Source organism: Phyllobates terribilis, unplaced genomic scaffold (genome assembly GCF_046119375.1).
Source record: "Phyllobates terribilis strain yellow unplaced genomic scaffold, ASM4611937v1 Scaffold_5__5_contigs__length_657084704, whole genome shotgun sequence".
NCBI classification, from domain to species: Eukaryota; Metazoa; Chordata; class Amphibia; order Anura; family Dendrobatidae; genus Phyllobates; species Phyllobates terribilis.
Window position 1 is genome coordinate 250,653,805 of NW_027362765.1, and position 14,675 is coordinate 250,668,479.

Sequence of the window (14,675 nt, forward strand, 5' to 3'; positions counted from 1 at the left end):
CTTCAGTGTGAGAATTCTCCCACGCTGAAGCGCTGAGTGCAGGAGAATTTTCCCACGCTGTCAGTGACGTACATGAGGTGAGCCGAGTTCATTGGACATTAACTCGGCTTATCTGGATGCCCTCACAGAGAGACACTGTGGAGCGCAAGCAAGCCTGCGCTTCTCAGTGTCTGCGGGATGACAGGCTGGATGGCAGCGTTCTGCTGCGGTCCAGCCTGTCATCTCGATGTAGCAGAGCTGAAGCTGTCATGGGAACCACGGAAAGGTAAGGATGATGTTGCTTTATTATTTTTCTTTTATTTCAGGAGATCGTTGGCTTCAGCTGGAATGGGTGTGATGGTAAGTATGGTTTAATTTAGAACAATAAAGAATTGTGTGTTTATTTGAATTAAAGGACTTTTTTCTGGGTGTTGTGTTTTTTTTAAATACTTTACTAGAAATTCATGGTGGTCATGTCTAATATTGGCGTGACCCCATGAATTTTGGGCTTAGGGCCAGCTGATAATGCCAAGCTGGCCCTAACCCCTTTATTACCCAGTGAGCCACCGCATCAGGGCCCTGGATGAGTTGGGTACAGCGCCAGAAGATGGCACTTCTATGAACGCGCCATTTTCCGGGGTGCCTGCGGACTGCAATTTGCAGCGGGGGTGGCCCAGAAAGCTTGGGCCTCCCTGCGCTGCGGATTGCAGCCCCCAGCTGCATAGTTGTACCTGGCTGGACACAAAAACAGGGCGAAGCCCCACGTCAATTTTCTTTAAATTATTTCATGAAATAATTAAGAAAAAAAGGGCTTCCCTATATTGTTGTGTCCGGCCAGGTACAAATAGGCAGCTGGTGGTTGGGGGCAGCCCGTTCCTGCCTGCTGCACCTGACTGGACACAAATATAGTGCGAAGCCCCATGTCAATTTTTTTTTTTAATTATTTCATGAATTTCCTGAAATAATTTAAAAAAATTCAAGTGGGGCTTCGCACTATATTTGTGTCCAGCCAGGTACAGCAGGCAGGAATGGGCTGCCCCCAACCACCAGCTGCCTATTTGTACCTGGCCGGACACAACAATATAGGGAAGGCCTTTTTTTCTTAATTATTTCATGAATTTCATGAAATAATTAAAAAAAAAATACGTGGGGCTTCGCCCTATTTTTGTGTCCAGCCAGGTACAACTAGGCAGCTGGGGGCTGGAATCTGCAGCGCAGGGAGACCCAAGCTTTCTGGGCCCCCCCCCCCCCGCTGCAAATTGCAGTCCGCAGCCACCCCGGAAAATGGCGCGTTCATAGAAGCGCCATCTTCTGGCGCTGTACCCAACTCATCCAGGGCCCTGGTGCGGTGGCTCACTGGGTAATAAAGGGGTTAGGGCCAGCTTGGTATTATCAGCTGGCCCCAAGCCCAAAATTCATGGGGTCACGCCAGTATTAGACATGACCGCCATGAATTTCTAGTAAAGTATTTAAAAAAAACACAACACCCAGAATAAAGTCCTTTAATTGAAATAAACACACAATTCTTTATTGTTCTAAATTAAACTATACTTACCATCACGCCCATTCCAGCTGAAGCCAACGATCTCCTGCAATAAAAGAAAAATAAACCAACCTCATCCTTACCTTTCCATGGTTCCCACGACAGCTTCAGCTCTGCTACATTGAGATGACAGGCTGGACCGCAGCAGAATGCTGTCATCCAGCCTGTCATGCCGCAGACACTGAGAAGAGCAGGCATGTTTGCGCTCCTCAGTGTCTCGCTGTGACGGCATCCAGATGAGCCGAGTTCATGTCCAATGAACTCAGCTCACCTCATGCACCTCACTGACAGCGTGGGAAAATTCTCCTGCACTCAGCGCTTCAGCGTGAGAATTCTCCCACGCTGTAAGTGACGTGCATGAGGTGCGCCGAGTTCATTGGACATGAACTCGTCTCATCTTTATGCCGTCACAGCCAGACACTGCAGAGCGCAAGCAAGCCTGCTCTTCTCAGTGTCTGCGGGATGACAGGCTGGATGGCGGCGTTCTGCTGCGGTCCAGCCTGTCATCTCGATGTAGCAGAGCTGAAGCTGTCGTGGGAACCATGGAAAGGTAAGGATGAGGTTGCTTTATTATTTTTCTTTTATTGCAGGAGATCGTTGGCTTCAGCTGGAATGGGCGTGATGGTAAGTATGGTTTAATTTAGAACAATAAAGAATTGTGTCTTTATTTCAATTAAAGGACTTTATTCTGGGTGTTTGTGTTTTTTTTAACTTTCACTATGGGGTTAGTAATGGGGGTGTCTTATAGACGCCTCTCCATTACTAACCTGGGCTTGATGTCAGCTGGCATTATAAGCTGACATCAACCCCAGCCTTATTACCCCCTGCCACCGCACCAGGGCAGCGTGGAAGAGCGAGGCTAAGTGCCAGAATTGGCGCATCCTATGAATGCGCCATTTCTGGGGCGGCTGACGGCTGGTGTTTCTAGCCTGGGAGGGGGCCAATATTCATGGCTCCCTTCCTGGGCTATTAATATCAGCCCCCAGCTGTCTGCCTAGCCTTTGCTAGCTATTAAATTAGGGGGGACCCCATGTCATTTTTTTGGGGGGTCCCCCATTTTAATAGCTAGTAAAGGCTATGTATTCAGCTGGGGGCTGATATTAGTAGCCTGGGAAGCTCCGTGGGTATTACCCCCTTCCCAGGCTTCAAACATCTGCCCCAGCTGTCTGCTTAACCTCCGCTAGAGCCTAAAATTAAGGGGAACCCCACGCCAATTTTTTTAATAAATCCTTTATTTTAATACTAAATGACAAGTACAGTAACCAACACTGTCACTGTACTTCATATATATGTGACTGACATGTTTCTATCTAATCTATGTGTGATTCTCTATTCCTTCTATTCTAAATTGTCGGGTACCGCTGCTGAATTGCCGGCCGGCTTTTTTAAAGAGACGGTGCATGAAAACACTATTATTTTTTTTGATAAATCCTTTACGCTAAATGACAAGTACAGTAAGCAGCACTTTCACTGTACTTCGTATATATGTGGCTGACATGTTTATATCTATCTAATCTATGTGTGAAGCTCTATTCTTTCGGTTCTAAATTGTCGGGTACCGGTGTATGCCGCTGCTGAATTGCCGGCTTTTCATGTTTCACTGTTGGCACTGTTCCCATCGATTTGGGCAATCACTGTAATGCCACAACCACCATGGCTGTGGCATTACAGTGAGTGGCAGACAATCCCTGCATGATTGGTGCTCTAAATAGCACCAGACATGCAGGACACGCTTTTGGTGCACGAACAGTTATCGAACATAACCTCGAACAGCCGAATTTTTTGCAAATCGTTCGGGTTCGTCGAACAACTCGAACACCGCCCAAAACAGCTCGAATTTGAGATTGGCGAACAGTTCTAGTCGAACGCAAAATTGCCGGAAGTGACATCATCCACCGCCCAGCGTCACTTCTGGAGCTGCGGCGTGCGCTCCACATCCTGGAGCCGGCGTCGCCCGCACATCCAGCGTGGGAGAGGAGAAGTAGATGGACCGGAGAGCTCAGAGAGGCCTCCGGTCAGAAGATCCTGCAGACCTTGCCCAAGAGCGCAGACTGCAGGAGGGGGTCCCGAATCCGGAGGATATGGGAGCAGCACCCTGAGGAGGAGAGGTAAAGACCGCTCGATCCTTCGCTGCCTGGCTAGCAGCTTTCCCCCAGTGCCTGTCACCAGCCCAGCATACCGGGGATGACCTCTTCATCCCTGATAGGGACTGGAAATAACACTGGAGGGAGGATGTAGGAGGGGTATTTAAACCTCTTCATATTTCCTGTCCCTATTAGGGTGGGGTTATATCCTCCAGTATGCTGTCATGGGGGGATATTAGAGAAAATCTATCATGGCATCTGGACAAGATAGAGATGAAAAGACAGACTTCAGAGAAGATGTAATCTATAAAAGGTACCTGGATGTAAAGTTTGATACTGACCAAATCTCATTAGTACTGTGGTTTCTGTAGGGTCTGCAGTCTGATGGCTATTAACTCCCAGCATCTCCTAAGGATGTACAAGATCATGCGATACAATTGTATACAAGGCTGATTTGACATTACAATTGATTTGATCGCTGTACTAAGCTTGGTGATGTAGTCATGCACTAATTGTGGTTCTGGTGATGTATTCATGTACTGAGAAGGTTTGGTGATGAATACATTACCAGAGAAATCAGTAGTACAAGAACAGCACCAAAACCACCTAAAACTGTAGTCTGACCCAATCCTTTGGTTGGGGGTTGAGGGAGCACTAAAATACCTGCTTCCAGCCCTGCAATGCTCAGATGACTAGAAGAGCATATCAGCTATGTCTTTATCTTCTAGTAACCCAATTGCTGCAGTGGTCTTTTCACTTGTGAATGGAGCCAGCATAGCTTCTGGAGCCAGCAGTGACCTCTGGAGTGTTCTGCAGTGTGCTGTAAAGTATGGCATTATTTGAATCACAAGTTTAGACTTGACCCTGCTCAGCTCTAGCATTTTCATATTATTAGATTGGAAGCTATAGTTTTGTCACTCAAGATCATTGTGATTAGAACTCATGATTGTTCTCCCATTACTTGCCTTGTAGCATCAGAAAAGTTTGCCATGAAGTTGTTAGAATATTGCAGTTCCTGTTAACAAAAGGTTGTTCTACAATAAGGGGGTGGGGGAAAAAAAAAGACAAACTTGAAGAACCATGGTCTAAGCAATGTTTATTTTATTATTATTTTTTTTATTAAACAAGACATTCCTGTGGATGAAATGCATCTTCACCAATCCTGAAAAAAAAAAAAAGAAAAAAAAAAGTGAAAATTACTTTAAGAGCCTCAAATTACTAGCCAAGTTAAACATTAAATGGAAGGGAGAAAAAAAAAAAAAAGTGGGGCCGATTAGGAACAAAGCAGACTTTCTAAAAATCTGGGCAACCCTTTAAAAACAATATGGTTTAGATTCAAGAAGACAGACATTAGTGGAAAAGAGCGTTCTAGGACAATGCCATCATAGCAGCAGGTGCCATGGCAAAACAAAGCAGATCCGGTAGAGAAAAGTGGACAATGTACCATCAAAATATATAGTCCAACATCTTCCATCAACTGAGGGAGGACAGGCAATGAATTAACACCCGATCTTTTTTTTGTTCAAAGGAGAACGCCCATCAAAGTTTATCCTCTTAATATATTGTAATCATATTATATGTCACTGTACTTGCTTATTTTGGCTTTCTACCCAGCTAATTCTTCTCATTGCAGAAACAGTCTCCTGTCCCTACAAAAATCATTCCTTTTCATCTCCCAACACAGCTGCTCCTCTCCTCCCCCCTGCCATTGACTTTTGCAGTGACTGATGAGTCTGGCAACGCAGTTGCTTTGCAGCGCTGGGGTCCTAGGTTCAAATCCCACCATCTACATAGGATTTGCATGTTCTCCTGTGTTTGTGTGGGTTTCCTTCAGGTACTCATATTTCCTCCCACACTCCAAACACATGCCTATAGGGGAATTTAGATTGTGAGCCCCAATGGGGACAGAGTAGAAAATGTATGTAAAGTGCTATATAGGAAAAGCATGACAAAATAAATGACTCATACAGGGAAAAACACTTTGTTTCTCCATAGAATGATTCAGTTTTTAATCATGTGATGTCATAGATCTAATAAAAACTGAATTATTGGTTCAAAAGGCAAAATGAGCAATTGTAAATACACAGTGGCATATAATATGATGACTGCAATATATTAAGGATAGAACTTGATGGGAGGGCTTCAAGTCACCTCCAGATGTGTCTGGCAGCAGCTTGCATTTTTCCCTGGGGAGAAAAATGTATGCTCATCTGAACCAAGATTACATGTGTATTGTGAGGTTGGAAAGACCAGCTATGGGCTAAACACACATTCAGCAGAATGCTGTACAAGATGTATGGGCATCAATCTTACTAACAATTAACACTAACGGCCATTTAAAAATAGCCATTACAGCCATATAATCTTGAAATTGATACTGAACACTGACCAGCAATACAAACTTTTTGAAAAGTGGATAAAGGAGTAAGTGATGCACAGGAGCCAAGTTTATTTAGGACAATGCAGAGAACCACAGCGACCAAGTAAAATTAATTTTAAAGTGTATCTCATTAATAAACCAATTTAGTCAAATAAAAAAAAAAAAAAAAAAGTTAGCTTCTATTTCTGGCAACTTTTTGGTCAATTCTATGAAATGCTCACCTGTTTTTTTGCTCTTAAATTTACTACACTTTTTTTTTTTAAAGTGTGAAGGGAGGGCAATTTTTTCCCTGGCTCTGGACTGCCCTTAAGTGTTGACATCTAGGATTTGTTAAGTATTGTGAATAGCCATGATGTTTCACATGGCAGAGTTCAGACACTGTATATGACAATTCCCCCAGACAGAGCTCTGCAATCATAATCAACAGCATTATGACTTAATTTTATTGCTGTGGACAGTGCCATTTACCTGGTTGCCTTCCAATCATCTTCTACTGTGGCCTTTGATCGCAACAACCACATAGTTTTCAGGACTGGGCAATCTGACATCTGGAAACACTGGCCAACCCAAGCAGTGACTGAGCCTGCAGCAACAAGTTAACAGTTAAATTCAGAAGCATACAAGTATTATCCATATATTCTAGAAAAGCATGGAGTCTTATTTAGAGCTAGCATTATAGCACAGCCATCAAGTCTATTCCTTACTGTTGGCAAGTACGAGTCATGACTAGTCACAAAACAGACTTAGACACTAGGTGAGCAACATTGATGGACAATAGAGCAAATCTGTCTGCATTTTCCAAGTTTAGAGAAAGGTGCATAAGTGACTTAGCTAGCTAGCATCTTCAGACAAATTTGTAAAAGTTTGGCCCTTCATATAAAAACAGATTAGATAGATGTCTCACCTTCTTTCCACGTTATGGACATTGTGAAGGTTGGTTGATCTCCGTGTCCTATGAGCCCAATCAGCTTACCAGTCATTAGATCACCGGCTGCACCTGGATAGAGCTCAACTGAAGAGTGCAGGGAGCCTTTAAGTTGTGATCCTTCTGCTGAGAGCTTAAGAACTGATCCCAGGGTATTCACCCAGACTCCAGTCACATTACAGCTAGCTCCCTGCTGGCATAGAAAATCATGCAAGGTCACATCATGCCTGCTATAGTGAAGACTTACAGTTCACACAATAAGAGCATGTTAACATCCCAGCAACATTGTATTCAAGAGTGCACCCCAACTCCACAATGGCACTGACAAAGTTTGAGATGCAAGGGTGCACTTAATGAACCTGTGTTTCCTAGTAGTGTGGTGCACTCCAAAAAGTCCAGGAAACAGGGAGGCCACAGGGGGCAGTTGACATTTACTTGTTGCAAGGTTACAGGTAGATCCAGATTAATGAGGCTTGGACAGACTTCATCAATTCCTATGCAGCAATCACAGTTACTATCCAGAATAGTAATGCAGATACACATCAGGTGCAATGATTCCAGAGCTTCACTGTCTGCACAATCCTTATCACAGTACAGTCTGCATATATAGAAGCTATGGCAACTATCTGCTCCCTCAGCTTCTCCAGGAAGACTCACTATGTAAAAAGTCTCATTCCCTTCACTGCTAGGCCCAGAACCAGATTATATGGTTTAACCATGTGACACATCTCCAACTATGGACAGCAGAACAGCTACAGTAACCCTCAAAGACAATTGCATCACTATTTAACTTATTAAAGTAAAATTATGGCTGTAATGGCCCGGTCATACTGATTTAATGGATACCCGTGGGGGGGGGGGGGGGTGGAGGGATCGGTAGCCTGGTTCTTGTTTAATTCACCTTAGGCTATGTGCCCACATAGCGTTTTACAAGCTTATTTGATGCAGAAATTCCGCACCCCATGGTTCCCAATGAGAATCTGCAAGTTCTATGCCCATGCTGCAGATTTTTCCGCAGAGTTTTTGATGCTCACAAAAATCCGCAGCATGTCAGTTAATTTTGCGTTTCCACATGCAGAATTGCCTTTGCAATGCAATAAAAAAAAATGCAAGGCAATTCCGCATGTGCAAAACACACGAAAAACATGTGAAATTCCACATGCGTTTTTTCCGGGAAAGGACATGTGGAAGTGAAGCGCAAATTTTCCGCAACGTGGGCACATAGCCTTAGGAGTTTTGGTGCAATAGCCTCTTCATGCATTGGGGCGGGACTGTGGGTAGGGTCTTTGGCTCTGCCATTGCCCCTTCACATTTGTATCAGCCTCCTTTTTAAATATCACACTGTCATGTCCCAGCGTTCTCCAAAAAAACGGCATTGAGGCAGCTTGTGTTCAGATTGGGATCTCAATGTGCGCATGCGCCACCATTTTTCTATAGTCTGTAAGGTTAATCCAAGCATGAGCCATTTTTTCTGGAGAACTCCGGGACATGAAGGTGTGCAAGTGTCGTCTGCAGCAGGGGGGTTCGTACAAATGCAGAGGGGCAATGGTAGAGCCAAAGACCATACCCACAGTACCGCCCCGATGCACAAAGAGGCTATTGCACTAGAACTGCTCAGGTGAAATAAAGAACCAGAATATTGATTCTCACTACAAGTATCCACTAAGTCAGTATGACAGGCCATTATGGCCACACTTAACAGGTTCTCTTTAACCTCCTAATGGCAGAACATAAATACGGTACGTCACTTTGTGCAGATATAAACCCTTTAAGATACCTGCCAGCTCTGCTACATCTGAAAGGCACATACACTACAACTTTTGGGCATTACAGATAAAAACCGGTTTGTCTCCATATAAAATCAGATATTCTATATACAGAGATACATTGGAGCCCAATTAGAAGTCTATGGGTGCCCTACTACAAGACAGGAGAGTTGTCTTGCTCACAAGGAAATATAGCTAGTTGTACATGTCATTTGTTTTTGTATAGGAGTAGCCACAGCCAGTGCCCTTCTAGTTTACGGAAATATATTATATATATATATATATATATTATATCTATGTTATTGGAGTAACAAAGTTTTTCAGCTGAATTAACACATTGGTTGTTTTCCCCATTGTGCAAGAGTCACAAAAGCAATTGCAATAATCAGAGACTGACAAATAGAGAAGACAAATTAAATTAATAAGATACAAGAGAAAAAACCTTGTGGTGTGACCTGCAATTCAGCCCTAAAGCAGTTCTGTGGGTGAAGGTATTCAGCAATTCCTTCACTTCAGCAAATAAAGCTTTCAGATGAGGCATTAGAAACTTACCACATCATTGTAGTAACTGGTGACCATAAAAATAACCAGCACTAATCCCTGTCCACCTACACCCATCATTATACTTTCTAGTCAAGCACACAGCCTGTACTAGAGTTAAGGTGACGCCTTATAAAGAGTGAAGCTGATTGATTAACAAATGATCAATCCGCAGCTGTTTTATCACTGAATGGAAAGTCTATTGGTAGTAATGCTAGGGCTACACTGTGAATTTGGCCATGGCAAATGGTGTATGACCAAAGTTCCATCTTTGCAGCTGTACATCACGGCACTATAGAAGTGAATGGAATTGTACAGTGACAAAAAATTAAGACCACGTTCACATGTTCAGTATTTGGTCAGTATTTTACCTCAGTATGTGTAAACCAAAACCAGCTCCTGTTATTCACACGCCAGGTAGTAACATCAACGTTCATTTGATATTGTGTATATGTTCATAGGTTTTTATGTTTTTTGCGCTTTTTCAGGTGAGTTCCAGGCCAAGTCCACCTGAAAAAGTTGTTTTTGAGGAGTCTCCTGGAACGGGTCTGCTTAAAAAAAAATGTCTGAAAAATCCTTCACAAAATGACTGTTCCTACTCATTGCTATTGAAGAACGACTTGCTGTTCATATGTTCAGGTTTTTGATAATTTATAATTGGCTTCTGCAAATGTTTAAACAAAGTGACCTCCTGTCAACTCTTCAGGCATTTTCCACTATGAAACTGCTTCTTACTTTACAATAGAAGTCAATGGGATGGTTGCAAAAATACCACAAAGACGCCTGGGTATCTTTTTAATCATTTTGTAAAAATGTATAGTGCTAGTGCTGCGGAATATGTTGGCGCTATAAAAATAAAAATGATTATTATTATTAAGCATTTTTAGAGTCATTTTTGTCCTAAAAACACTAGTGTTTTATTAATTGCGTAATGGATTTCAAAAGGGTGAGAAAATCACTCTCCCAAAAATGGGTACAACGTTAACAATACATTAAACAAAAAGTTAATTTTAGGATATGTGGACACAGAATTTTTTGGAGCAGAAACTAATCAGAATGTCCAAGTTTTTGTGGAGTCTCAGTTTTTGAGAAAGATGTGGAGAGTTTCCACTCAAAGGGTATGTGCACATGGCATCTTTTTCCGGGTGGAATTCACCTGAAAAAGCACCACAAAAGTGTCCCATAAAATGAACATAATGCACAGTAATGTCATAATGATATTCCTATGAACATGTCCCATCTTATGTCGCTTATTTTAACAGCTTTAAAACCCTGGAGCGGTTAAAAGTGACATGCTCATTCTCTGAGCAGCTTCCGCTATGAAGCGGTCTGCTCTCTATACTTCACATTATAGAGCAAAAGCTGCCGACGACTTTCCCTGTAAAAACTTGGTAGCTGTGCCAGTGTCTACATGGTATCATGTGAACATACCCAGTTTTCACTCAGTTTTCCTCAAAAAACTTTATGTGCAAAAAGACCAAATCTCAAAACTTCTCAAAAACTTTTCTGCTCTGAAAAACTGAAAACCCAGCAAAAAGTGTGTGCACATAGCCTAAAAAAGCTTCAGGAAAAAACTAAACAAAATGCGTCAGGAAGAGTTGAAGTCCTCTGACTGTTCATTCAACTCCTGGTTTTGGCTTACAAATACTGGGGTAAAAAACTCTCAAATACTCAAGGTGTGCACATGACCTAATGAAGTATTTGAATTAATGTAAACATGAAGTTTTAATCTGCAACATCAAATATGCTAATGAGGCAGAACTAGTTTGCATTGAGGTTTGTATTGAAGATGTAATCACACCCCATGACTAGTTCTGCCTCATTAGCATTTGTGATGCTGCAGATTAAAACTGCATTGTAATCCATGTGCACAGGTTGAGTATTTGGTGAGGTTTTTTTTTACCTCAGTATTTGTAAGCCAAAACCAGGAGTGGGTGATAAATCCAGAAGTGATGACGTGTTTCTATTATACTGTTCCTCTGATTGTTCCAATCCTGGTTTTGGCTTACAAATACTGATGGAAATAACTCATGAAATACTCAATGTGCGCACCTGGCATTAGGGTATGTGCACACAATACCTTTTTCAGGTGGATGTACCTGCTGAATTTTTCAAAAGCAAGACACTTCAGGAAACAACAGCGTTTTTTCCTGAAGCATTTTTTGAGCAGTATTTTTTCCCATTTCCTGAGCACTGCTTTGACCACCAGTGTTTTTTTTTTGCGTTTTTCCATTTTCTTTTTGCTAGCATTCTCCGGTTGTTGTTTTTTTTTCTTTTTAAACTCCAGTCAACAATAAAGAAAATTCTGGCAAAATGCTTAAAATATGTCCGGTCACTTCCAGGGAGTTTTTTTGAGCCTTCTGATTGACTTCTGTTATAAAGTATAAGGCTATGTTTACACATCATGTTTTTTTCGGCATTTTTTTCTGTAGTAAAACCTGATCTCTTGGCAGGAGGTTGTTCAGGATTTTTCTTGCGGTTTTGCTTATTTTTTGGTGCGTTTTTTCAGTGTTTTTTTCACTGTCCTTTTGTCTCTAATATGCATGTACATAAAGTTCAGTGAAAAAAAAAATCTCATTCTGGTTTTGGCACAAAAAATGCTGAAAAATGCTGAAAACCTGACACCTGTATTTTTGGTGCGTTTTTTTCACCATCCATTACTTCCAATGGGTGAAAAAACGCTGAAAGAAGTGACATGCTCTATTTTGCAAAAAAACATGCAAAGCACAAAATCCTGAACCAAAAAGAAACATGATGTGTGCATGAGATTTCTGGAATCTCATAGTCTTTCCCGGTACTGCAAAATGCAGCTGAAAATTTGCATCAAAAAACGCTGAAAAATCCATGATGTGTGAACATCTCCTAATTTTTTTCAAAAATAGGAGTGCTACACCAGTAGCAAGAATATACAGTCTTTATTAATTATATAATAATTCATAAAAATATACTAAAAAGTTAATAAAAAACAAGAGATCGTCAGACAGAAGCAGGAGCCACACATTAATCTTTTTTTGTTCTCCTTAAGTAATATAATATCCTCCAAAAGATAAATAAAGTGGCAGTGCAAAGTTCAAATCCTCCACATGTTCACATAAGGAATGCAAAGGTGTAAAAAAAACGTAGATGATAAATACTAACCAATTTTGTACAGAAAAAAAAAAAATACCACAATAGTCTTTTACATGCAGTAGATATAATTTATATATATATATATATATATATATATATATATATATAAATAAAAGATAGAATAAACATGCCTTTACATTATGCACAACATATACAGTACAGACCAAAAGTTTGGACACACCTTGTCATTTAACCACTTCGCACCAGAGCCTGTTTTTGCCTTCATGACCGGGCCAATTTTTACAATTCTGACCACTGTCACTTTATGAAGTAATTACTCTGGAACGCTTCAACGGATCCCCCTGATTCTGAGATTGTTTTTTCGTGACATATTGTACTTCATGATAGTAGTAAAATTTCTTCGATATCACTTGTGTTTATTTGTGAAAAAATCAGAAATTTGGCAAAAATTTTGAAAATTTTGACATTTTCAAACTTTGAATTTTCATGCCCTTAAATCAGAGAGATATGTCACACAAAATAGTTAATAAATAACATTTCCCACATGTCTACTTTACATCAGCACAATTTTGGAACCAAAATTTTTTTTTGTTAGGAAGCTATAAGGGTTAAAAGTTGACCAGCGATTTCTCATTTTTCCAACAAAATTTACAAAAACATTTTTTTAGGGACCACATCTTATTTGAAGTGACTTTGAGGGGCCTTTATGACAGAAAATACCCAAAAGTGACACCATTCTAAAAACTGCCCCCCTCAAGGTGCTCAAAACCACATTCAAGAAGTTTATTAACCCTTCAGGTGTTTCACGGGAATTTTTGGAATGTGGAAGAAAACAATGAACATTTAACTTTTTTTCACAAAAATGTTATTTTAGACCCAATTTTTTTATTTTCACAGAGGTAACAAGAAAAAATGGAATACACAATTTGTAGTGCAATTTCTCATGAGCGCGCTGATACGCCATATGTGAGGGAAAACCACTGTTTGGGCGCACTGCAAGGTTCGGAAGGGAAGGAGCGCCATTAGACTTTTTGAATGTAAAATTTGTTTGAATAATTAGCAGACGCCATGTTGCGTTTGGAGAGCTCCTGATGTGCCTAAACAGTGGAAACCCCCACAAGTGACACCATTTTAGAAACTAGACCCCTTAGGGAACTTACCTAGATGTGTGGTGAGCACCTTGCACCCCCAGGTGCTTCACAGACATTTATAATATTGAGCCGTAAAAATAAAATTTTCACATTTTTCCCACAAAAAATGTTTTCATTCCCTAATTTTGTATTATCATAAGGGTAACAGGAGAAATTGCACAATGAAATTTGCTGCGCAATTTCTCCTGAGTATGCTGATACCCCATATGTGGGGGGAAAACTACTATTTGGGTACACTGCAGGGTTCGGAAGGGAAGGAGCGCCATTTGACTTTTTGAATGTAAAATTTGTTTGAGTAATTGGCGGACGCCATGTCGCATTTGGGGAGCCCCTAATGTGCCTAAACAGTGGAAACCCCCCACAAGTGACACCATTTTGGAAACTAGACCCCTTAGGGAACTTATCTAGATGTGTGGTGAGCACCTTGCACCCCCAGGTGCTTCACAGAAGTTTATAATATTGAGCCGTAAAAATAAAATTTTCACATTTTTCCCACAAAAAATGTTTTTTATTCCCTAATTTTGCATTATCATAAGGATAACAGGAGAAATTGCACCATGAAATTTGTTGTGAAATTTCTCCTGAGTACGTCGATAACCCATATGTGGGGGAAAACCACTGCTTTGGTGTACGGCAGCGTTCGGAAGAGAAAGGAGCGCTATGTTGGCTGGGATAGGTTGCAGACACCATGTCACATTTGAAGAGTCGCTGACATGCCGAAACAGCAGAAACCCCCACAAGTGACCCCATTTTGTAAACTACACCTCTCAAGGAATTCATCTAGGGAAGTAGTGAGTATTTTTTAATTTTTACATTTGGGCAGTGAAAAAAACACAATTATATTTTTACCACAAAAAAATGTTTTACCCTCAGATTTTACATTTTCACACAGGGCAATGGGTAAAAATGGTGCCGAAATGTGTCACACAATTTCTTCTAAAAGTGGCAATACCCCATATGTGGCTGTATCGTACCGCTCAGCCATACGGCGAGATCTGGGGGGGACAGAGCGCTATTTGACAATTGGAGAACAAATTATTGTACAATAGGCATTTGGATTTGGGAGCACATTTTCTGAATTTCTTTTGGGGGGCAAGGGCCATTTCACTTTTCCGGAGCCTTTCTGCTACCAGTAACTTGTAATATTTTTAACAGATGACGGACCTGAGTGGGGACTAGCTTTTTCTGAGGATTGAGTTGAAGCTTTTATTGGGAAC

The 14,675-nt window shown here is 41.2% G+C and overlaps 1 protein-coding gene across 1 annotated transcript; it reads right to left on the reverse strand.

The window, feature by feature from the left end:
• Positions 1–3,956: 3,956 nt before the first annotated feature.
• On the reverse strand, positions 3,957–9,295 carry LOC141271535 (avidin-related protein 4/5-like). Its single transcript, XM_073681590.1, has 4 exons — positions 9,230–9,295; positions 6,891–7,104; positions 6,455–6,569; positions 3,957–4,014 (listed from the first exon to the last, which is right to left on the reverse strand). The coding sequence occupies exons 1-4, from the start codon at positions 9,293–9,295 to the stop codon at positions 3,957–3,959; spliced, it is 453 nt and encodes a 150-aa protein (XP_073537691.1).
• Positions 9,296–14,675: the final 5,380 nt, after the last annotated feature.